The sequence below is a fragment of the Cryptococcus neoformans genome, chromosome 7 (assembly GCF_000149385.1).
Source record: "Cryptococcus neoformans var. neoformans B-3501A chromosome 7, whole genome shotgun sequence".
Taxonomy (NCBI): Eukaryota; Fungi; Basidiomycota; class Tremellomycetes; order Tremellales; family Cryptococcaceae; genus Cryptococcus; species Cryptococcus deneoformans.
Genome location: NC_009183.1, coordinates 1,255,390 through 1,278,982, shown reverse-complemented (window position 1 = coordinate 1,278,982; position 23,593 = coordinate 1,255,390). Strand labels below are relative to the sequence as shown.

At 47.7% G+C, this 23,593-nt stretch overlaps 8 protein-coding genes across 8 annotated transcripts; 3 read left to right on the top strand and 5 right to left on the bottom strand.

The window, feature by feature from the left end:
* Window positions 1-159: 159 nt before the first annotated feature.
* CNBG4270 (hypothetical protein) lies at window positions 160-1,020 on the bottom strand (the record flags this gene model as incomplete). Its single annotated transcript, XM_769034.1, has 4 exons — window positions 160-345; window positions 404-571; window positions 634-755; window positions 807-1,020. The coding sequence occupies 4 exons, from the start codon at window positions 1,018-1,020 to the stop codon at window positions 160-162; spliced, it is 690 nt and encodes a 229-aa protein (XP_774127.1).
* A 430-nt stretch (window positions 1,021-1,450) lies between these two features.
* On the bottom strand, window positions 1,451-3,060 carry CNBG4260 (hypothetical protein; the record flags this gene model as incomplete). The annotated part of the gene is made up of 3 exons (XM_769033.1): window positions 1,451-2,062; window positions 2,118-2,416; window positions 2,517-3,060. 3 exons carry the CDS (start codon window positions 3,058-3,060, stop codon window positions 1,451-1,453), a joined length of 1,455 nt encoding a protein of 484 aa, XP_774126.1.
* A 2,759-nt stretch (window positions 3,061-5,819) lies between these two features.
* Window positions 5,820-6,761, bottom strand: CNBG4250 (hypothetical protein; the record flags this gene model as incomplete). The annotated part of the gene is made up of 4 exons (XM_769032.1): window positions 5,820-5,898; window positions 6,143-6,320; window positions 6,378-6,488; window positions 6,617-6,761. 4 exons carry the CDS (start codon window positions 6,759-6,761, stop codon window positions 5,820-5,822), a joined length of 513 nt encoding a protein of 170 aa, XP_774125.1.
* Window positions 6,762-7,390: 629 nt separating this feature from the next.
* CNBG4240 (hypothetical protein) lies at window positions 7,391-10,633 on the bottom strand (the record flags this gene model as incomplete). Its single annotated transcript, XM_769031.1, has 4 exons — window positions 7,391-7,464; window positions 7,529-7,658; window positions 7,712-9,269; window positions 9,318-10,633. 4 exons carry the CDS (start codon window positions 10,631-10,633, stop codon window positions 7,391-7,393), a joined length of 3,078 nt encoding a protein of 1,025 aa, XP_774124.1.
* A 2,854-nt stretch (window positions 10,634-13,487) lies between these two features.
* CNBG4230 (hypothetical protein) lies at window positions 13,488-15,089 on the top strand (the record flags this gene model as incomplete). The annotated part of the gene is made up of 8 exons (XM_769030.1): window positions 13,488-13,694; window positions 13,753-13,772; window positions 13,832-14,246; window positions 14,303-14,451; window positions 14,519-14,724; window positions 14,785-14,826; window positions 14,874-14,932; window positions 14,991-15,089. 8 exons carry the CDS (start codon window positions 13,488-13,490, stop codon window positions 15,087-15,089), a joined length of 1,197 nt encoding a protein of 398 aa, XP_774123.1.
* A 385-nt stretch (window positions 15,090-15,474) lies between these two features.
* Window positions 15,475-16,905, top strand: CNBG4220 (hypothetical protein; the record flags this gene model as incomplete). The annotated part of the gene is made up of 6 exons (XM_769029.1): window positions 15,475-15,837; window positions 15,888-16,141; window positions 16,202-16,286; window positions 16,353-16,469; window positions 16,533-16,810; window positions 16,866-16,905. The coding sequence occupies 6 exons, from the start codon at window positions 15,475-15,477 to the stop codon at window positions 16,903-16,905; spliced, it is 1,137 nt and encodes a 378-aa protein (XP_774122.1).
* Window positions 16,906-17,670: 765 nt separating this feature from the next.
* Window positions 17,671-19,694, top strand: CNBG4210 (hypothetical protein; the record flags this gene model as incomplete). Its single annotated transcript, XM_769028.1, has 9 exons — window positions 17,671-17,830; window positions 17,905-17,981; window positions 18,033-18,095; window positions 18,153-18,231; window positions 18,288-18,568; window positions 18,624-18,735; window positions 18,786-18,964; window positions 19,017-19,213; window positions 19,277-19,694. The coding sequence occupies 9 exons, from the start codon at window positions 17,671-17,673 to the stop codon at window positions 19,692-19,694; spliced, it is 1,566 nt and encodes a 521-aa protein (XP_774121.1).
* A 145-nt stretch (window positions 19,695-19,839) lies between these two features.
* On the bottom strand, window positions 19,840-22,378 carry CNBG4200 (hypothetical protein; the record flags this gene model as incomplete). Its single annotated transcript, XM_769027.1, has 12 exons — window positions 19,840-20,000; window positions 20,075-20,167; window positions 20,224-20,243; window positions 20,308-20,375; window positions 20,421-20,463; window positions 20,514-20,574; window positions 20,624-20,662; window positions 20,714-20,784; window positions 20,842-21,738; window positions 21,799-21,894; window positions 21,947-22,196; window positions 22,264-22,378. 12 exons carry the CDS (start codon window positions 22,376-22,378, stop codon window positions 19,840-19,842), a joined length of 1,914 nt encoding a protein of 637 aa, XP_774120.1.
* Window positions 22,379-23,593: the final 1,215 nt, after the last annotated feature.

The following is a 23,593-nucleotide window of genomic DNA, read 5'->3' as shown; positions in this document are numbered from 1 at the left end:
TGGACTGAAAAGGTCGGCACCACATCAACCGCTCTGTACGGCTCACGCCATGAGCCCTTAGTTGTTATATCATTTCCTGATTTCCCGATGGCATCAATCATGCGATACTGATACAACATACCATATCGTAGTATTATACTGTCCTTGCCCTGATGTAGACTATCTCCCGATTCCGCATCCTCCATCTCTTTCGTGTACTTCCATGCAAACCCTATCGCAGCTCCATTCAGCGCATCTGGAGCATTTGTATGCCCCAAAATACCCACATGAGGAACATATCCGCCTAGGCGGAATTGAAGGCGCGGGAGCAATTGCAGATAAATATGGTGGAACTGGTTCGGCAGGCTATACAGCATGACATGAGATGAGCCGGTCAGTCTTCAAAGTCAAGCTATTAACGTACAAGCTCGTCTAACCAGTCTTTCAAGCTCTTCTTGTTATATAGGATCCGTCTGACATTTGCCGTTTGCTTTTTCCTTGCTGGAAGTTGTTGTGACGGTCCTGGGGCCGGTGTTTGCGATGATTCAGCCGGGACAAAAGACGAGGCTGGAATATCTGTAGGATTTGTTCTCTATCAAATTGAAACGGGTGTCAGCTGACTGCACGCCCCTTTTGGCATTACCATAAACATACTTCGAGGTCATCCAATCTCCTCTGTACTCTCCTTGCTTGAAATTCCTGTAAAGCATCGTTTTGTCGAGACGAAGAGACAGAGGGTTGAGATGGTTGAGATGCTTGAGATGCAGGTTGTCGAGCTTTTGGTAGCCTGTCAGTTCACAAAGGGTCAGGTCTCCGAGACCGCTTACGTTGGTTTCGGCGGGGCATTTTGTAGCTTACAGAGGAAATTAACGATGGATGATGTAGCAGATTAGATTGTTTTGTAGCGTCGAAGTCCCCTGAGACTATAAGTAACGATGGCATCTCCAGATACGTACCGAACTCGCCGGTTTGCGGCGAGCCTATATGATGGTTGACGCAAGAAGCGAGGTTGACGACGAACTTCGTTGTTTTGTTCGTCATGCAAGCTGAAAAGCCTGGTGGTTTTTGGTGGATGATGGCTCGCAGCTACGAGGCTAGTAGTATATATCTGTGCCCGCGTTTATATTTCGCCAACGAACTGAATTCAAGGAATCACGGCTGCTTCGACTTCTCATATTACATGACAGTCCCATCATTAGCGACTCGTATGTGGATGACATCTTGTGCAGATATTCTTCCTCTATTCTCCACAACCTCCAAGGAATCTAAAAAAACATAGCATGAAGGTACACAGAAAGGTTACGACTACACTTTGAAAGAAATAAAGACACTATGGACACAAGATGGACGTCACAATCTACAGTTTGACCCATGCAAGGTATCAAACGATAATCCCAAACTTCTGGAAAAGCAATAATCAATGGGGAATACTGTTCACTACCAACTCAATCGTGAAAAATTCCCTCATCCATTAAGACAAGCTCAGCTGGGTGGACACACGGTCTGCGAACCCATCTTCCGTTACTATTTCCACCCCACTGCCTATTTCCTCATCGTCCCCATCCGCTCCACTATCCATGCCAGCCTCTTCCTCGTCATCGTCATCAAACTCCACATCGGTCGCCGTGTCTTTACCCTTCTTTGACCCACTAACGCTCTGAACGCCATTGGTGCGTTCATCCGCTTCCACAGGCTTGACCCATCTCTTCCACCATTTACCGGCTAAGAGCTTGATCTCATTATCAAGCCCAAGATACTCGATATTACGGATAACGCCTTGCCATGTGGCGAGTCCCCTGGACAAGCAATGATTGAAGTGACCAGCATCGTGCCAATACAACCAATGAAGGAGTACACCGAAGCTTGACGGGTCTGGCAGTGGGACGTAGAGCACTCTCTGTCGGCCATGTTTTGTAGGCAACACTTTTGCGCCGCGGTATATCGGGGACTGCCAAACAAGACGACCGTACTGATCGCGTTGGGTGGGGGTGGTGACATGAGCTGTGGCGGAGCTGATAAGGCTGTGGAAAAGTGTCGATTGGGTGGTCAGGTAATCCTTGTGAAGGGGGAATACGAGACACTGCTAGAAAGCCCAGATTAGTAATAGGACAGCTGATCGTTTAAGACGTGCTACTTACTTCGACTTGATTGTATCCAGGTAAACTCCCTCTCCTCCCCGAAGCACCCATGTGTCCCTCAGTCGTTGAGCTCGTCACAACATCCGGCTTGATCCCAAGGTCACCATCGGATACCCCAGCAGGAATTGGACGCCAGTATGCCCTGGTGGCCTGCTGCTCAGCGAGCGACAGGTTCGAGTTCGCCATTTGAGACTGTTCATTGAAACTGGCGGAACTCATTCCGATAGGAACCGCTGTCTGAGGCATCTTCGGCCGACACTCAGCCTTGTTAACTTTGTGGGTACGGCGAGTAGGAACAACTGGTTAAGGCATGAAGGCGGATCATCAGCCTTGCGTTGAATGGAAACACGTTGCAAAGGATGTTTATATATATTGTCAAAGGATCGTGCGATCACTTACCAATTTGACAGTCCGCACTCTCCGGAGAATACCAGTATTTCGGCGCCAGCTCAACAAGCTTCTTCATCACAAAACTCCTCGGGATCTCATCCAAACTGACTTGGTACGGGTTCGGTGCTTTACCTGACTGTATCGGCTGTAAAGGAGTCGCAGGAGCATCAGCGGGGGCGGATTGGTTGAAGCACCTTGAGTCGGGGGAGATCGGAGCAGTCAGGAGAGGGGCCGGTGAAGGATAAGGAAGGTGGCGGAAGCCTGAGCTGGGTTGAGGGGTTAGAAGGCCACGTGTCGATGATACACCGTGCTGGGCTGATCTCATGCCATGAGGACTGAGAAGTGCAGGGCGCGCACCTCGTCGGGTAGCCATATTCATCGAGCCTGCAGCTGTACCAAAAGTATATGAAGCAGGTTCTGGCGGAACATTTGGCGCTGAATCAGTAGGCTCGATTTCGATTGAGGTTAGTGAAGGTTGAGATGGCTCGAGAGGTTGTGATGTAGTTGGAAGCTCTTCTTTGACTACACTCTCTGTAGTTTTTACGTTTGTCATGACTTGCGTCAAAGGACCACGGGGTAGTCTGGGTGACGGGAAAGGGACTATATATGGCGAATGGGAGAGACGCCTGGCTGAGCGCAAAGAATTCCCTGAGGAAAGATTGCTGGATGCTGTATGGATGAGGTGAATAGGATCTGGGCGATGACTGTTGGAAGGGGGAGTGTTGATACGGACTGAAAATGTAGATGAAGAGATGCCTTTTTGTCCCGGTGTTACAGTAGGGACAGGACGCGTTGGAGACAATTCTCGTAAACTTCCCAAGGATAGCGAAGATGTTCTGAAAGCGTGTACTGTATGGTTTGGTGCGTATGATTCTTGAAAAAGTGGATGGGGACGGATCCCAGTGCTCGCGTGTTCCTGTACGTCAGATGGGGGTGTGGTTGTACCGGTCGATGAAGACAATGAGGAGCTGTCCTTTTTAGCCTTTTGTTCGACGAACGGATTATTAGCCACACAGTCGACATCCATCTCATCTTTATCCGCTATCCTCCCCCATCCTGCCTCTTGGAAAACTGTTGGCATTTGGTACCCGATTGCCGCGCGAAGCTTCCACCCGAAAACAAAAGGACCAGAAGGCGATTTATCTCTTTGAGATCTCTTGTCTTTTGCCTAATTTAGGAATGTTCCTGAAATATGACGAGGTCGTCTTTGGTCCCGCTAATTTAAGCTAAATTAGCCGGCAACTGAACCCTAAATAAACACAACCTCCAGAACGCACCGAGAAATAAATGCTAGGTCGGCGATCCCCGCATAAAAGAACAAAAGAGCAGCAACAGAAATAGACAGTGAACAAACAAGGGTCGCAGGGTTGGTGACAAACAACAAGTTATGGATTTGGCTGCTTCCTCGGCCTTAAAAATACGGAGCTAATCGCACCTGGTATAGCACGTTAGGCGCTGCCTCTGTGATTACGCCACTGTACTGACCGATTAGTGCCTTGTCGATTGGCTGGAGGAGGAAAGAGGGGAGCAAGAGCGCGATAGAAGAGTTATTGTTTGCGATAAATATTACTGAAAGTAGGGCCTTTTTGCTTGTCAGATCCCCTTTCTGCTTGTTGTTTGCGGAAGCCAAATAATCGTGCTCGAGAGAAGGTTAATGTTCAGTGTTTACTGCAATATAATATATTTTTCATTGCCATTTATTACAGCATCGAGAACGTTTGGACCTACTCTCTATAATTGTCGTTAAGTTGCTGGAGGTATTGAAAAAGAGTAAACGTCTGCCGTTGGTGAACAGAGAGCAGTCGGCGGTACTACGTCGCCTTGTTGTTGTAGCGCGGCGAAGGTGGATGTATATATTATACCTGCTAATAGTGGATTACTCAATGAAGGCCGGCACCACCAAAGGGTGAAGGGATACCTTGCTTGGGTTCTTATGTATGTATGGCTGATAGTTAGATATTAGATTCTTTAAGCATTCCAGAAACCATTTTGCTAGTTATATAGCTTCTCCGAAGGCAATCGCCCTTGCATAATAACACTCGCCACCATCATCATCGCCCTGTTCTACCTTTCATGTTTCTAACATGTTCAGGCTATCTTGACACTCATTGGATTGAACAGATAAACCGGAAGGTCGCTTTGAAAGCAAGGCATCATCAAGGGTGGTTAGTAACTGGAGACAACAAAGGAACATCACATCTCCCCGGTTTCTACTACTTCATTCAGCCTCGATTCTTCATGAGCATAAAAGTCATACAAGCTTCTCGAAAGCCTCACAAGGCATTTAGGGAAAGGAAACTGATATAAGTCCGTAAAACAATAATTTCGGGTCGGTGCGCCAGTACCTGCGTGATAATAGGATAACGGTAAACGGTTGAATGTATACCGACTTCATTTTATGCTAAAACTGGCCATCAACAGGCGGACCGACGAATCATTGCAGGCCAGCTTGAGGTGTAGTACTTGTTGATACGTAGAAACCGACAACATTTCTAGGATGGTGTTCAATCCCTGGATAATTATGGCATCTCCATATATCATTCATGACACTGCTGCTGCTCTGTTATGCAAATAATTCCAGTTCCCTTGGGGGAACCCGGCGGGGCATGAGGAAGAGCGTCACAAGAAGTAGGCACCAGTAGAGCGTTTCATCTTTCATTCAGCTTTTACCTAGTAACAACAACACCATGGTAGTAGTCATCAGTAGTGGCTATTGTGAGCTTGGAGAAGGTTAATCCTGAATATCCTCATGAGTTTGGCAGCTAGCAAGCAGGGTAAGTACAGCTGTTGTGCTGCACCCACTGAGTCGCAGTCAGTCTTCGCACACCAAGTCAAGAATACAACTTGATCAAATGACATATCGTCCATGAAGACCACCGACTGTATTGAACACTGTGAATGCGATGGACTTCGGAGAAGGAGATCCCGAACGCATTGAGCCAAGTGGAATTTTGAGATTGTCGGCATTAGAAGTTTAACTGTGACTTCGTCTGCAAGGAAGATATACCGAACGCGTTTCCATCGTAAAATCAGGCGGTCACACAATCATTCAACGTCCAAGCAAAATGGATCACATCATGCCTTTGGCGTTGTTCCAAATAGCATATCAGGTCAAACCTTTTTCTAAAATCATGCATCCGCAATTCCACTGCCGCCAATGCTCCTAGAAATATACGAAAGCGCCGGCAGCTGTCTTTATCATGTGTGTAATAGGTTGTGATTTGAGTTGATGACACCTTTGGTGATGAGTAGATGTCGAGATTGGATAAGAGTAAGAGGCTGATCGTTGAGGAAGTGTGGTAAACAAAGGCTTTACGAGGGTTGGTTGGGAGATTCAGAGGTGTATTTTGAGGTGTCGACGCCGTGGGAGTTGTGGTTGGCAACGTTGAACCTGTACATAAGTGGTTAATGACAATGTGAGAGAGATCTCCACAGAACGCTTCCAGATGACAGGTAGTTAACACTGGCCCCAGCTTGGTACTCTCTCGAGACCCTGTCCGCCCTTTCCAACCCCTGGCGTCCATGACTGATCCATCAGATTTGCCAGTTTCCACGATATTACGACCGTACGCCCGTTGCGACCCACACTTTTCCATCTCTCCTCCATATATTCCACTTAGAAAAGCTGGACTTACCAAGGGAAAGCGTGCAACTTCAACTGAGACCACGTAGAGTTCCTCGCCGCAACACCTTGGAGATAAGGATCGAGCTGACTCTCGCCGTACAGAGGCTTGCCCTCCCTGGCTCGTTGGGAAAGCTCGGTTTGGTCCTTCTGAACTTCGGCCGCGTTTTCCCTCCAGCCCCAGAATCGGACTAAAGTTGATCAGATGATGTTAATTCATGCCCTTTTTCAGAAAAAAGCTGACTTACAAGTAGATTGTTGGTAAGCGAGCAAGAAGCCACCGAAGAAACCCAAGATACCAGTCAATCGGAGGGCATTTCGGAGGCTTGCAGGGTTAGACCTTGTAGGGTCTACGCGTTCTACATTTCCTCGTCAGTCTTCATCCCTTTCGCTCCATTGTTGCTATCTTGATATCATTGCCGTATCCTTGTCCCCCCTGTCGCATTCCGAGGACACATCCCTCCCCTTGTCTACATTTAACACCCACCATAAAGCCACAACAATCCAGGTCCAGCAGCGGCGGCTCCAGCCCACAAGGCATAGTCGTTCGGTCGCATGTACCTGACCACCCTGCTGAAATGGGGGTCAGAGTCGATGAGGGGGTATGGTCTGGGGACTTCCTTGAGAGGCATTTTGAGGTTGTTTGAACGAGTTGTATTTGTAGTATGCACTCGAGCAGGTCCAGTCAAATTGGGTGAAGCTGAGTGGGCCTTCGTCCGCATACGGTGAGCGGAGTTAGGCGGGAACATGAAGTGTGGCGGATGAAGACAAGGAAGAGAACAAAGTGATGATGCAATTGACAAACCTGAAAACGATGACGCAACGACCGACGGCAACGAAACGAGTAACGGAAATAACGAACGAACTGACTATCATTTCACTGCCAACGGCCATATGTCGAGGACATGGACATGCATAAGTCTGACCTGCTAATGAATAATCCAGAAATACAGCAACCTAGGTGATTTGCAACATGCGGTGTGGAAAAAGTGCTTGAAGGACTGTCTTCTCGTGTCATCATCACCATCATCTCCCTTCATTTCTCTGATTTCTCGAACTTTTGATACTGGAATTGCATGGGATAATCATGCCAACTTAAATTTGTGGGAAGATTCCACGATTGGAACCTCACAAGGAAATAATATGTCTGCAGCCTAATATGACGTACAATAACAATGAGAGAAAAAAAGTGGAATGCCGGGTTCTTGAATCGTTATGTGCTTCTATTTTGGTTTTTTTCCTCTTTTTTTTCTTCAACCGTTCAATCAACGTCATCCATACCGGCCGCCGCAGTCGCCGTATTCTCCTCGGTCCATGAAGGCTTTGAATCAACGGCTAAGCGTTTCCATCAGTCACTGCTAATTTTCAACTCTTGAGGATGACGAGAAAGGATACGAACCTTCAGTACGACAAGCGGGACAAGAATTCTTTCCCGTTGTCAGCCACTGATCAACACAATCCTTGTGGAAGGCGTGACGACAGCCCAAGATACGGCAATCCTCTTCTGGATCATAACCTGACAGGCAGACCTAAGAAGCCATTATGTCAATAAAATTTATAATAATGGAAATGACCAACTTACAAGACATTGTTCGACACAGCTATCAATTACTTCGCCTGTTTCCCCCTTATCCTCCATTTCCTTCCCTTTGATCACCTGCAGTCCACTATTGTCGAGCTTCTCCTTCTCAACAGTCTGGTTACTCGCCGATCCTAGAAGGTCACCTACAAACTGGAGTTCTTCATCTGTCATCGCACCACCATGAATGAGAGAAGGCATCCTCAAAACAGGATGTGACCGGGGGTAGTTACCACCGATAACATAAACAAGATAGGTGTTCAACGGTCCCGAAGGGGGTGTGCGAGGAGATGCAGGAGATGTGGTTCGACGCAGGTGGGAGAGAAAACGCTCGCGAAGGGAACGGCGGTCTCTTTCGGGTGGTGAAGAGGCCGCACGCCCCTGCCGGGTTGAAATAGTAGCAGGCTGCTCCTCTTCATGACTTTGGTCGTGATCGCGAAGTATACCCTCCCTTTCCTGACTATCCTCCTCACCCGCATTCTCTTCGGTACCTTCGCCCTCGCCTTCGGATGCGGGAGGCCGAGGCGGCACTTCACCATTGACGAAAGGGAATTGAGGGTGGGAAACAAGGTCATCCGTGGTCATGGCTGGATCATGACGGATACTTCGTACGCCGATAAATATGCAGGGTATCAGAGGCTCGTCATCTTGCGTCTGTGCCCGCGTGTGTGGTTGAGCTCGTGATTGATTGTTACCGATTGTAGGCGTCTGCTGCTCCGCTGTTTCCTGTGGAGAGGCTGTTCTAGCAATATCGTCCTCAGTCTGAATCTCATTTCCATTGTTTTGGCCACCCTCGGAGACTTGACGACCCTCAATTCGCCGCCCTGTAATTGGTGATATGGCAGGGAAAGTGTGCACTCTGAAAAAGTTCAACCGTCTAGGTACACCATCTCGACCACCAGTCACGGAGGGAACTTCTCTTCGGACACCTGGAAGGTTTTGTCCTAACTGCGAATGAAAAGTTGGAATGGAGTTGGAAGTAGAGGTGGGATTCTCAACAGCGGTCAACTGGGTAGATGTTGCTCCGGCAGAGACTGAGATGTTGTCTGCCCTACTTGTGGAAGGATCAAGGCTGGCGTCTGCCATAGACCGCACTACGTCTTCACCATCTCGAGCACTCGCCTCCTCGTCTGCTTCAGGTAAAGGTCCAGCAAAAGCTCTTACAGCATCCACAAGCTCCTCTTGCAGCCCTTCAAGGAAGGTTTGGAACTCTGAAGAGATGGCTTCTTCAGCTGCATCGGCTGCAGGATCTTGACTTGGTGGAGGTGGATCAGCAGGGGAGGAAGCGGCTGTCGAGGAGATCTCTGTAGTGCCTAATGTGGTGTTGGGACTGGTAAAACCTTCTACTCTGTTGTCACGAAGAACATTGCGGAGATAATTCCCCAAGGACGCCTCGACGGTCTGGTCTGTTTGCTGCCTGGGGCGATTGGGTCTCAAGCGGCTGAGCATAGATTCTAGTGTGGAAGAAGGTGAAGGGCGTTGAGGCTGAACAGCAGAGGCGAGGCTGGGGCGATTGCCTCCTGGAGCGAGTAGGGTAGTAGCCGTTGCTGCAGCGGCCACACTATGTAGCTTGTTAGCTATGGAGTACCGTCATACGACACAGACGTACGTGAGAAGACCACTAATCATGTTCGCCTGCTGTTGCAGAGTCACTCCTTCCCCGTCTTCACTGGGCGCCTCGACCCTCTCTCCTACTCTACTTTCGGAAGCCCTTCTCGGTCTCACACTACTCGTTCGATCTTCACTATCCCGTTCCAAGGTGGTGTGAAAGCCCACATCTTCTTCATTACGTTGAGCTCTCTCCATTTCATTTACATCTCTGTTTTGAGCCTCCTCCATATCAGGAAACGTATGTGTCTGTGCCAAACCTTGTACTATCAATACTGCACCGGTAGGCACTCTCCTTCTTTCGGTCGTCGACTCGAACCTCTCCCTGGTTTCATTCAACTGCCGCTCAGTCTCAGCTAGTTCTTCCCGAGCTTCGCGCAAACGGGCAGCGAGGTCTTCCATTGCTGAAGAAGGGACCTCTTCATCTGCGGCTCCTGTTGAGGGTGGAAGTTGATGTTGAGATAGAGATTGAGGTTGGGGTTGACTGATTAGGGGATCATGGAAATCACGAGAGGAGGAAGCCAGAAGACCAGAGTTAAGTCGAGCTGACATGGAGGTAATGCGATCAGCTAAATTGCGAGCTTGGGACATAGCTCTCTGCAAATTAATCCTGGCCTCAGCTACGGTGTGATTTCCAGGGGTCGAACCACCTACGCCAGCCGCTGTCACGCCTACACCAGTCCCCAACGTGGATGAAGTAGGCCCCACAACGTTCTGAGAGGAATGTCGCCTCAAAAATCTCTCCACAACGGGCGCAGCAGGAGAATCTGCAGGTGGCCATTCAGGGCCGAGGGTGTCGCGGATAGTAGACAACGTTTGAAAACGTTCCTCGGAGAGAGAGTCGTCAGATGAAAGTGTAGGAGATAAGGTTGCCGACTGACCGGGCGTTGATGTGGATTGGGGATAAGGCTGAGTAGACCAACTTGTTCGAGAAGTTGAAACCGAGGGCATGGGTTCGTCCTCACGATCAGCCCATGTCCGGGACGACGATGGTCCAGACTCTTGTCTCTCTCCCATCCTCGGCTTTTTTCTCTCGATGCCACTCAATCTCGTATCACCGACAGTGGAAGCTTGCCTCATACGTTTCCCTCCACTCCCACTACCGGTTCGCTCCATCTCCACCTCCACATTGTTCTTCTGTTCCTCACCAACGTCGCTAACAGGTTGTGACGAAGAAGTATCGGTTGCGTGTCTCCCGATATTGGATAGACGACGAAAAGATCGAAGAGGGTTTGAAGAGGTCCGTCGTGAAGCCGGACGACCGTCGTTACCATTCGGTCGGTCGTTGGGCGAAGGTTGTGATTGTGAAGATCCCATTGCTGTTTTTGTCAACGGTCGTACTTTCGAAATAATTCCCACTACTCACTAAATGAAGAGCTGTACCTAATGAATTATGAATGTTGTCTTGCCGATTTATACATGCACAGGACGTGTGCGTTATAGCAGACCTTGCTGTGTGTCCTCGTACCCTTATGTCCTCGCTCGTGCGGGTCGTTTCTGATTCTTTGGCGAAGTGGGTCCGCCAAAGCGGCAAAGGTAAGTTTTGTCTAGTTTTGGGTTGTTACCACCTGCCGTCTCCAAGGCTCCAAGATATACAAAAACGTTTCAAAATGAAATAGAAAGAGATGCAGACCGAATGATTGATTATTATATTACTCATCACCACCAGAGGGCAGGCGAGCGGCGACGGACTATGCCGCGATGAGCACTGCTGCTGTGCCGTGATTGACTGATGACGGCTGACGACGAGTAAGAAATCGGCCATTTCACACTTATGCATATGCTTGTCTTCTTGATCAGTCAGAGAATTTGGTAGAGCATAAGCTGATAAGCCATGAGTAGTGGTTACTGTATGTCGAGGACTACGAAATCGAGCCTGTTGGACCGCCGCGAGTGGCTGCCGACCAGGCGGCGACGCCGGCGACGACTCGATTCGATCGACAACATTCTCGATTACGGCGAAACAAACAACCAGTAGTGGGTAACAATAGACACATCTGTGTTTCCCTCGTGTATCACTCGTGGGACTGTGTATGTCTTCGGCCTTTGATTATCCCTCTGCCAGAGTTATTTGGTTCGAGCACAGAGCTCTACTCACTTTGAATGGTTGACCGAATCATCATCGTTGGCTGACACTTTATGACTCGATGATCCTTTACGAAGAAGACAAATGAGGCGATGTGTAATTTGTATTAGAGACAACGAAGTGCTTCGTACGCTGATGTATAAAAGTACTGACCTTGGCCCATGTCCTGTCGATCGTTATCATTCCTAATTTATATATTTACAACCCGAATCCAATATCATCCATCAAGAAGACGTGGTATCAACAGACGCCACTCCAACGCCACTCCTTCCCTTAACTCCAAACAGTCAGTTCGCCTCTCAGGAAAACCCTCTAGACCCCACAAGGTACCCATTTAGCACTCAGAATCAATCGCCTCAAGTTACAACAAGCGTGGTTCACAGAATGGAGAAGTAAACCTATCAATCTGGTTGGGAAAGGCGAGTGGATGGCTGACGGTGAGGAGCTGGAAGTAGGTATTTTATCATTGATTTTGGGCTGGTTATATGTACTCATTTGTGTTTTTGAAAGACGCAAGATTCATAGGTAAGTTACATCTCATGATCCAAAGCTCAGATTAACTGAAACCCCAAAGCATTACCTTCTTCGTATAGGTAAGCTTCCCTTTCAAGCCATGGCGGGTAACTGATTCACATGGTGAAGCTATGAGCAGTATGTTTCTCCATTACTCTGTCCCAGTTATTACAAGCTAAGAATAGACAGTCAGTTTCTTTGAGCATGTCAACAAAGTCCTTAACGCACCTTGTTCCAACAACCAACAAATTGGGATATTGGATATTGGCACTGGCACAGCATCGTAAGCGTGACCTCCGTCAACGGGTTGAAAAAAGCTAAGAGACTTTAGCTGGGCGATTAACATGGCTGAGAGCTTCCCGCAGTGAGTAATCTGGCGTCAGTTGAGGTACATGAATTGACGAGGAACAGGGCAGACATCATAGGATAAAGAATAATGGTCGAGCAGGGAAAGGTTAATTGTCTCAGAATGGACTCTGCCCGAACTCAACACTCGTGCGTGGATGATGGTCGAATGGAAACAGTGCTGACTTTTGATATGTATGTGCCCGTCAATTGCGAGTAAGTCCATGTCAATTCCTTTCTGACATGAGGCTGACCGTACTCAGCTTCGATATGTACCAGTACGTTAACCCCTTCCTGACCTATCAACTTAACTTCCTCATTTAGTTGTCCAGCTCCACCTCTACCTTACACTCCATGCTCCATCTGTGTCATCCATCTTCATTTCCCATCCATCTCATCATTTCTTCTCTCGCACACATCATTCATCTCCACAGTCGATCTCCTCCAGAAGGATTACTTCTTTTCACTGATATTGTCGGTCCGCCAACAATCGAGAATGGCAGTGTGAGGATGGGTGTGAGGGCATGGTGGAACGCGTACATGAGGGAACTGAGAAGCGCTGGAATGGGGTATGGGTTAAGTCGTTAGAGAACTCGAGGTACTGAAAGGTTGGGAAGACGCAAAGAAGGATATCAAGGTGCCGCTAGTGCATGTGGAAGGTGACAAATATGCTCAGCTTGCAGCAGTTAATATGATGAACGTCAAGGCCTTTGTTGAATCGGCGAGATATATCATCGTCCGCCATGGCGGGCACACAGATGCAAAGGTGGATGGATGTATTCAATATGTCTGTTTCGCTTTGGTAAAGCCGCAGCTAACAGCAGTCCCAGGCGAAGCCTCCATGAGGGATGTAGCTAGCGAACCGATGTGGAGTCGCTACGTCTCGCTTTGGGCGGGGAAGCCATTGTATATCTAGTCGTTATATGTATGTATATTGTGAATTGCGAAGAAAACAGAGCGAGAGAACATCTCTTCTGCACATTTAAGTCTTGTCTGTCAAGTCCCCTCGGACCCGCGCCAACGCTTTAACGCCATAGACGCTTCGGCGTTTATCATACAACGAGAGATCTAGAGGATCATGTGGATGTCAGTCGATGATATTTCCAACTCTTTCATTTGCATCTTCATCGCCGAATCAAGCTTGCTCGTCATCCAATATCAGGTATACATTTCCACTTCTGAACAGCACCACCACAATCGAAATCAACTCTAATAACTGTCATCACTATGCTCTCTCGCGTCTCTCCATCTCTTCGTCAAGTCCTTGCTGCCCCATTGAGGGCATCAAGGATGGGCACTTCCCCTATGCAAAAAGCGTTCACCCACTCATCAGCACCTAGAAACCATCATATTACCGCTCAGCCTAGTAGTGAGAAGGGTCTTACCTCCCCTACTTACAATTACAAGTTTTTGAACGAGCCTGCTACTGCTTCTGTACGTATCGTTTGCTCCGTGCAAGTAGTCGAACCTAGCTCATAAATAGTGATGATAGCTTGTCGGATGCCCTTTTAGGTAAGCACGCTATCTGCACTTTCTATTCAACTTCTTTAGGGAGCTTATTTCGGTTTAAGCGGTGGACAAGGTCGAGCTGGTGTCGATCTCGCCCCAAACAAGCTCGTCTCTGCCGGTCTTGTAGAGCAAATCTCGGCCCTTGGCTGGAACGTCCATTACGAATCTCACCAAAACTTCCTCGACATCCCTTACAACCCCCTTCCTTCTTCTTCCCCCGTCACTTCAACCGAAGGCCCCTCTACCCACACTACGACCGCTCAGGGCGAAAAGATGGTCCAGGGGTTGCCGGATCCTGATATTGGAAGCATGAAAAAACCTAGGTTAGTCAGTGCGGTGAACGAAATGGTAGCCAAGGAGGTTGGGGATATCGCGGAGAAGGGGTGGTTGCCTGTGACTTTGGGAGGCGACCACAGTTTGGCGATGGGTACTATTGCTGGTACTAAGCGCAAGTACCCTAACGCTGGTGTGATCTGGGTAGGCTTTCAAGATCCGGTAAGTGAGGTGACATATGGCTGATGTCCTATATTTAGGTTGATGCTCACGCCGATATCAACACCCCCTTGACCACCGAGTCTGGCAATCTCCACGGCTGCCCTGTTTCTTTCCTCTTGGGTTTGGATGGCTGTGACGTCGAGCCTTTCAACAAGTGGCTTAAACCTTGCCTCAAGCCTGAAGATATGTATGTCTTAATGTCCCCCATTTTTACTTCTTGAATAATGACTGATTGGACGCCATCTACTACTTAGCGTCTACATCGGTCTCCGGGACATTGACGACGCCGAGAAGAAGATTCTGAAGGAAAATAACATCAAGACTTTCACTATGCACCACGTCGACAGGCACGGTATTGGCAAAGTCATGGAACTTGCGCTTCAGCATATCAACCCCAATGGTGACCGACCCCTTCACCTCAGTTTCGACGTTGACGCTCTTGACCCCACAGTTGCTCCTAGTACGTCCCTTCCCCAACAGTATTTGGGTAGACGAGGAAGGGCTAACGTGGATGATGAAGGCACAGGTACCCCCGTTCGAGGTGGTCTGACTTTCCGAGAAGGTGAGTCATTTTTGGTCACCACAGAACGTGTCTGACTCGTTGTTTAGGCCATTACATTACCGAGGTTGTTGCTGAGACCGGCTGCCTCGTCGCTTTGGACATCATGGTACGTCTGCATGACTTCTGCGCTTCAGATGAGCTGAGATACTCCACTCATTTATTAGGAGGTCAACCCTTCCCTGCTTGACCCCAGGTCCGTCGAGATGACTGTCGCTGCTGGCTGCTCCCTCACGCGGGCATCTTTGGGTGAGACTTTGTTGTAAGAGAAGGGGGATTGGTGTCTATGGAGTAAGAAGACATTTACACCACACGTGTAAAACTGTATAATATATGGCTTTTAAAGTTTAACAGGACAATACATAATTCATGTATTATGATAGCATCTTACAAAAGCGTCCTCGGATTGTTTTTGACGCATCGTCTGTATGCATCTCTGGAGTAGGAAGGCAGTAGTGCGTTTTAAATATGGATTTTCTCTCGCTCTGTACTATTGGGCTCTGTAAAATGTTTTTTATTTATTCCTCAGCCTCTTAGATAGTAACCAATTACCTCCACCAGGCACGGCCACTCGTCGGTACATTTCTCGGGCGACGTTACAAAAGTCTTCGTCTTTCGCGTAATTCAATATACTTCTCCAGCCATCTAAAAATGACCCTCATCAGGACATCCCGTCTGGCCCTTTCTCGAGGAAGCAGAGCGACCTTCGTCAGCCGCTCTTTACAAACCTCGTCCTCCGTCCACCCCCTCTACCCTGACTTGCCTGTCTACAGCTATTCTATCGGTCTGTCTTACGCCGCCAAATATTCGCCTCCATTCATCAACCCCAAGCAAGACATCAAGCCATACGGTTTTGCAAAACAGAGCAATGATATTGGCAAATGGGTGCAGCAGATGCTCGAGTTGACTGCTGGACGGGGTGATTTGAAGGCGAGTGAGGAGGATTTGGCTGAGGCTAGGAGAAGGTGGGGTGCCGGAGAAGATTTCTTCGGAATAACTAATGCCAGAGGTGATGTGCGTACTATACCTCTCCTCGCTAGCTGTGCGAATCTGATAGTTCGTAGCTGCACATCGCAGTCTCAGACGGTGTCGGCGGCTGGTCCGACCGAGTTGACGCTTCTTTGTTTCCTCAATTATTATGCTACCATTATGCTAAAGCAGCTCAAGAACTAGCAAACTCTTCAACAGGATCAGTAGACCCAAGGTCTATAATGAAGAAGGCATATGAAGATGCTTTGAAGGATAAGAATGTGAGCGCTGGCGGCGCAACAATGGTTAGTGCAAGGCTGGACGAAGATGGTCAGGGAATCTTTGCCAAGTGAGCTGTCTGTTCTTTCACGTAAAGTTTAAATATCACTGACATGATGGCATTGAATAGCCTTGGTGACTCTGGATACTTTATCCTGCGAGGCGACGAGATACTAGAGTTCTCCCAGGCCCAAACTCATTTCTTCAACTGCCCCGTGAGCCAGACAAGTCTTTCATCTCCAATTGCCGCTTGAATTTAGCGTTAAATGATTATTTCGCAGACGCAATTGTCGAAAGTGCCCCCAGAGATGAAGCATCAAGGAATCGTACACGATACCCCGGACATGGCAGACACCAAATCCTTCGAACTCCAAGCGGGCGACGTGATTGCTCTCTTCGTACGTCCTATTTTATCGGTAACTATACCCTCTCACAAACATATTAACGCACAAAATGCAAAGACCGATGGTTTCTCAGATAACGTGCCCCCCTCCCACATTCCTGGCCTGTCCAAGCTTCTCAACCGTATTCTCGAAGACCCAACGAACAAGGACCTGTCCCCCGCCGAACGAGACTCTGAGCGAGCGAGGCTGTTTGCGGATATGTTGGTAGGGTATGGAAGAACAGCGATGACTAAGACTGGGGAGGAAAAAGGACCGAATGGCTGGAAGACACCGTTTGAAGAGGAGGCGACGAAGAAGGTGCCCAAGTGGGGCTGGAAGGGAGGCAAGATTGATGAGTGAGTGTCGGTTTTGTAAAAGCCGCTTCCAGCCTATGCTGACACAACTGCCCAGCATAACTGTCGTGACTGCTGTAGTGTCAGAGCTCGATTAGCTCAGTTATAGATGATGGTTCTCGCGCATAACCACTCCTGCACGAAATCATAACGCGAGGCATTGGCTGATGGACAACTTTTATTGGAAAGAAACTATCTTCATATTTATCTAAAAACCGTATCAAACCAAAAATAGTACATCTGCGCTTACCATCGCTATTATGCGGGTGATGACAACCACAACCGTCGGCAAGACAGCACGCCAAAACGCTCCCTGAGCAAACTTTTCCCAATCGTTTTAAAACTCGTGCCTTCATCGGTTGTTCGGAAAGAATAGCGCAACTGCAGTATGAGATTACAGATACGATGCTGTGGGAGCTTTAGAAGATTGATATCACGTCATCACCGAGGAGGCGTCCTAGGTTTCTCTTCAGCTCAGCTGCTAATTATTGTCCTTGGGCTGATTTCGTTTGGTTCAAAGCGCACCATCAGCCGTCTGTATCTTCCCTTTTCATCACACTCGCCTCTCTTTGAACCGTTTTGCTGTCGATTTCATCGACCATATTATCTCTATTGTTCATCTTCTCTATTAATTTTTTTTTTCTCTGAATGTGACTTTATCCCTCCTGAATCAGTGTCATCTTGTAAATGACCGAAGAAGCAAGGGTTAGTAAGTATTATGCATTACGTAATAGTAGCTCGTTTCGTCCGCCGGCGGGCTGCATCACTGTGAGAATTAATTGGTTTGATAGGTTACTCGCTGAACATCCGAAAATAATCTTCATCTCCTCGAGATAGCGAGCCGGCCATTATATGCTCTCCTTATGATCACTCTTTTAAGATGGGGTATTGCCCGCCCTTCTGCACCACTACGCTGGTCTCGCTGCTTTGCGACTTCCACCGAGAAGGGAGACGAAGGTTGGCAAACTGTCATCGGTCTTGAAATTCATGCTCAGATCAAAACTGGCAAAAAGCTCTTTTCAAGTAAGATAGAATGATGATAAATGTCTTCGGAGTCCCTGGTTGAGGAGACTGATCTTCGAGTTCTCGATATGTAGAAGCCTCTACGTCCTACGGACATGTGCCTAATACGAATGTCGACGTTCACGATGCTGCTTTCCCTGGGACTTTACCTGTACGTGTAACTTCTTCTGGTTAAACATCACTAATAGCTGGATCATTGCAGGTTCTGGATATTAATGCTATTAGGCTGTCCATTATGACTGCCCTTGCACTCAATTGTCAGATTGTGAGACACATAACGTTTGACCTTGTCTGTTTCTACGTAAGCTGACTTTCAACCTAGAATCCTCGTTCCACATTTGATCGTAAGCACTACTTCTACCACGACATTCCGGCATCCTATCAAATTACTCAACATTACAGTAAGTGGTCAAGTGTGACCTTTGACAGAATTATGCTTAAGATTATTGCAATGTAGATCCCCTCGCTTGGAACGGCCATCTCGAAATACGAGAAGGCGATAACGGATCTAAGCGTACCTTCAATATTGGTATCAAGCAGCTGCAAGTTGAACAAGATACAGCAAAGTCCCAAACAGTTGGCGATGCTGTTCTTGTCGATCTGAACCGTGCTGGCACGGGGTTGATGGAGATCGTGACGGATCCTGATATGCGGTCACCAGAAGAAGCAGGAGCCTTTGTGAAGAAGCTGCAAGGTTTATTGAGACGAGTGGGATCTGCCGATGGAGATATGGAGAAGGTATGTTATTTTCTGATGAAGAAGATAAATTAATGAACCTGATGTAAACTTGCAGGGTAATCTGAGAGTCGATGTCAATGTCTCAGTGCACAGGCCGGGAATGCCCTTCGGGACAAGATGTGAGATCAAAAACATCAACTCTGTTCGCTTTCTCCAAGCAGCCATTGGTAAGCAAATCCGGTTATCTAGACTGTTCCGTTACTGATAAAGACGCCAGAGTCTGAGCGTCAGCGACATATCGCCCATTACTGCACAAGCCCATTGGAACCGCTTGCCCAAGAGACGCGAGGATTCAATGAACTCACACTGCAAACGTACTCTTTGCGCTCCAAGGAAGAGGCTACGGACTACCGTTATATGCCTGACCACAATCTCCCAGCTATTATCATTGATGATGTAGGTTTGACTACCCTTTGCAATGGAGCGCTTTCCGCTGACGCATCGACAGGGATATCTTGACTCGCTTTGGAAAAACCTTCCAGAGATGCCATGGCAAAGTGTCGAACGGCTCGTCAAGACTTATGGCGTAACCAAAAGAGATGCAGAAACTCTTCTTGGTTTAGACGAATACAGTGCTCAAGGAATCGCGTATTTTGAGGAGGTTGTCGAACAGGATAAAAAGATTGCAAAAAAGGCTACCAACTGGTAAGTACTTATGATGGCACGCCTTCCAGAATCATCAGTCTCGTAGCTCACTTTCGATTACAGGATCGCACATGAACTACTAGGGCAACTCGGCAAAGCCATTAGGCCCTGGACACCGACCATCGTCCCGGCTCCGTTAATGCACGAACTCGTGACCGCTGTGGAGAGTCGCGAAATCACTGGTACTACTGGTAAAGCTATCGTCAAGCATTTTGTCTCTCTACCCGAATCTGCCTCACTTCCTCCATCATTTGCCGAACTTCTTGCCGAACTAGGCTTAACGCCCTCGGCTGCATCTGTTGAAGATCTTACAGAAACCTGTAAAAAGGCTATGAACAACCAACCCAAGGCGGTAGCGGATTTCAAGAAGGGAAATGAAAAAGTGGTAATGCGCTTGGTGGGAGAGGTTATGAAATTGTCTGGTGGTAAGGCAGATGCGATGAAGGCGAAAGACATCTTGTTGGATTTGCTCAAGGACTGAAAGCGGACCGGACGATCTGATATGATGATGGTCTTTAACTTCATATGGTACTCATTACAAGCACACCTATGTATGTATGCATTTATGTTACAACAGTTTCAGTACTTTAATGTGATTAACTGGTGGATGACTGGTCGTTGGTGATTTAATGATTTTTGGCTGCCATCCCCTGCCAGTAGACCTCGTGTCCGCTGTTAATCATCTCTCCAGCTTCAGCCCACCTCTTGGACAAAGCTCGCATGACGTCGCCATGGGATGCTCCTGGCATAGCCGCCTTGGCGCTCTTCATGTTTTCTTTCAGATATACTATTCGGCCGAAGGCATGGTTTTCAGTGTATGCTGCTGCGAGAAAAGGACAGATAGGAAGAGAAACGACGTACGCTGGAAGCCTGAGGCAGCTTTTTGCCTAGTTTCAAAAAGAGGGTTGAGTTTACTTCTGCAAGAGCCACAAGCGTGCTCGCTGGTATCGATAGCTGTTCGTTAATAAATTAGTTCAACGTCTCTGCCATCCAAATGAAGCTCAACATACATTTGGACTGTCTCTTGTAGCTAAAATGATAAACCATCAATTAGATGCGGACGACAAAAGGATCAAGGAAGATTAGACACTCACACTTGTCCACATCTTTCATTGGCACATTTCCACTGGTATTTGTACTCAATCACATAGGAGTGTTTGGTCTAATTCATGTCAATAGCCACCCAAGGATCTATATGAAAACTCACTGTGACTTCTACGTCCTTCCTAGCATGCATGACCTTCCTTCCCCTTTCAATACTGTTTAGCTAATCTCTCTAGGTCACTTGTGCATCACTGACCAGCTTTTGAAAATATGACCATGGGGGTTCTTGAAATCACCGCTTATAATCCACGTTGCCACTACGAGGTTGTCAGTTTGGTCAATGACTTTGCGGTCTAGTGGGCTCACGATGGCACATCTCGTGAGCGACAGTGTTAAGGATACGTTCTAATCCAGATATCAGCATTATTAGATGATGTGGTTCAACAGATGACTAGCCTTCGCTGGTAAGAACCTTTTCGGATAGCTCTATCCAATATTCCTTAGAGCTGACATCATTCCTCATAGTCCTTGACATTGTCAGTCTTTCTGTCAAGCAAGGAAACGATCTAATAGTGCTCATTCACCTCTTGGATCTAGCCATACCCGCAGTGGTCAATAACCTATTATTCCACTGGAGCCTCGCTTTTGCTCCTCTTTCTCCCAGCTTTGATTCGAACACCCTCCTGTCGAGATCATCAAAGATTTCGTTGGCTACCCTAACTCTTTGCAAAGCCCATTCCTTCTTGGAGAGGCCGTCCTTGAGCTTTGACGTTTTGGATTTGTCAATAACCTTCTTGGTGAGGGATTCGTCTTGATGGGGCTCAGAATCAGCGTTGACGGTGAGCGTGAGCATTTCGAGAGGGGGAAGATTGAGAGGACGTCGAGGGGGAGAGTAGCGTAATATACCAGCATCAGAGCTACTGTCCCACCCTCGTTCCTCTGGATCCTCTTCTGGACTTTGAGCATCACTCCCCTTCATCTCAACAGCCTTGATTTCCTTGGTCTTCTTGGTCGGTTCCCATATCTCGACGTCGCTTTCTTCTTCTTCCGTAGTAGGCGCTTCTATGTAGTTCTCACCTTCGCTGTCGTCAACAATGAAATCTCTCAGAGATCCATACGAGTCATCCGGTCCATAATATCCGCCATTCTCCTCATCAACGATCGGGGCAATCTCTTCACCATCACTCAAAGTAAGATCAATCACCTGCTTAATTTTTTGAAACTTGGCTTGAATCTCTGGGCCTGCCAACTCTTCATCCTCCTCGGAGTCAGAGGCAATTACCCTTCGTGCTTTGCCTGGCGTCCTTTTGGGTGTTCGGGTAGGCACCCAGTCTGACTCAGATTCGCTCTCTGCAGGAGGTGATGGTGGAGTCTTGTTTGAAAGGTTTTTATGCGCAAAAGCAGAGGGTGACGAAAACTTGAGCACGGGAGGGGGGCTTATATGTGCTGTTGATGTAGTAGAAGCCCTTGACATACTTGGTCTGTGCAATCGCCGCAATCGCCCTCGTTAGAATCCATTTTCAGGAAGGTCCGCAACTCACGAATCCAGCACATCATTAATTTCATTCATGTTCTCGACAAGTTCATCCTCAAAATCACGCCCAGTCACAGTTTCAGTTTCTATCTTGAGTGAATGACTAAAGAAGTGAATTAAGTCCGAGCAGATACTGTTAATAGTCAAAAACCTACAAGCCCAGAGTTCCCACGACGTCATCGTCAACACCACCATCATCATCCTCATCGTCAAGGTCTCCAAAAGACGATTTGTTGGGAGCAGGTGATTTGACGAACTTCATACCAGGGATCTTTTTCCCAGGGGTACCCTTGATTTTGGCGGTGGAGAAGTTGAGCCTCTTGAGAGGAGTGGGAGCAAAGGCGACGGTGCGTCGAGGAGTGAGAGGCACATTGTTTGAAAAATTGATTAGTGGGCGTGATGGTTCTGAGGTCAAACATGCAACATCAGCTGCCGTTCTATATTGTTTGCTAAAAGTTGAAAGTTAACCCACGCAGGTCTTTGGGGGACCTCTTTTGGTTATTCAAATTCCCTGCTTTTCCCATATCTTCGTCTTCAGAGTCAGAAAAGACTTGGATTGTTGGGCTTCTGTAATGAGCGCTTGGCATTTTTGGCGGATTGAGAATCGTGTCAACTGTCCCGAGAGAAATTATGAAATGAGAAACTTTGGATGCTGGGCAAATTTCCGTCAATTTGAAAGCCAACGCTCAGGATATAATAAATCGGAGAAAAGAAGGGAAAGGGCTTGGGATTTGTGAGACAGGACGTGGTTGTTGTTGTCAGAAATCAACAAGGCAGTCGCGTAAACAAGTTTATAGTTAGGCCCGCAAAAGGTTCTAGGGCTAGTTAGGCTCGAAATGAAGATACACGTGTAATCACCGTCAACAATAATGAATGATGATAATAAAATTATACCAACAACAACAACAACAACAACAACAACAACAACAACAACAGCAGCAGCAGCAGCAGCAGCAGATATAGAAGGTAAGATAGGCATTTACATGGAGGAGCTCAAACTGAAAGAATTGTAGGTGTGCAAGCGCTGCTGGACAGGGACCGCTGTCATGAAGAACAGCGGCAGCACCTTCGAGCTGAACCCCTAATTCGATGGACCTCTAAACAAGACAGAAAATTAAGCATTACAGAAAATTACAGGACATCTTCGAGCTATTTGCATTTGGGTTGGCCTGCGAAAGAGGAAGAGAAGACGTTAATCGGACAGTAAGTCCACTATAGGCAAAGACATCAGCGCTCACAAGCGTTCATAGACTTTCCCTCCCGTGACCTTTGCATCAGATCTCTCCATCTCATCTCTGAGGCTAGGGAATCCCATAGGCTTTTGGAGGCGCTGTCGATTCCACTGTTATCAGACAAGAGATCGAAGAGTTGCCGGATAAACCAGGAGGCACCGGAGAACTGATTGGGATGATTGGGAGGGGAAGTGGCGAGGATGAAGGTGAAATCGGCGCCGGTGAGGCAATGGACATCGATTCTCAGCCGAACGATCAACGGACGGAAGAGGCAGATGTCGATTGTATAGGTGATGATGAGGAGGAGTTGATGGTACTTGACGACGAGGTCAGTGATGATGATTATCTTGCGGACGCTATAGAAATGGTGAGCGTGAGCCATGTATAAATCAACTTTGTGGTGTAAATTTGTTTGTGGGATTTTATAGCTTTCAATGCATAGCTTATGTATTGATGTGATGTCGTCGTGCACAAGGCCGGTCGCCCATTCATTCCGAAGGAAGAGAATCCTTCAACAAACTTCATACTGCCATCCAGTGCCCGCCTATCACTCGTTAATTAAGCCTTGTG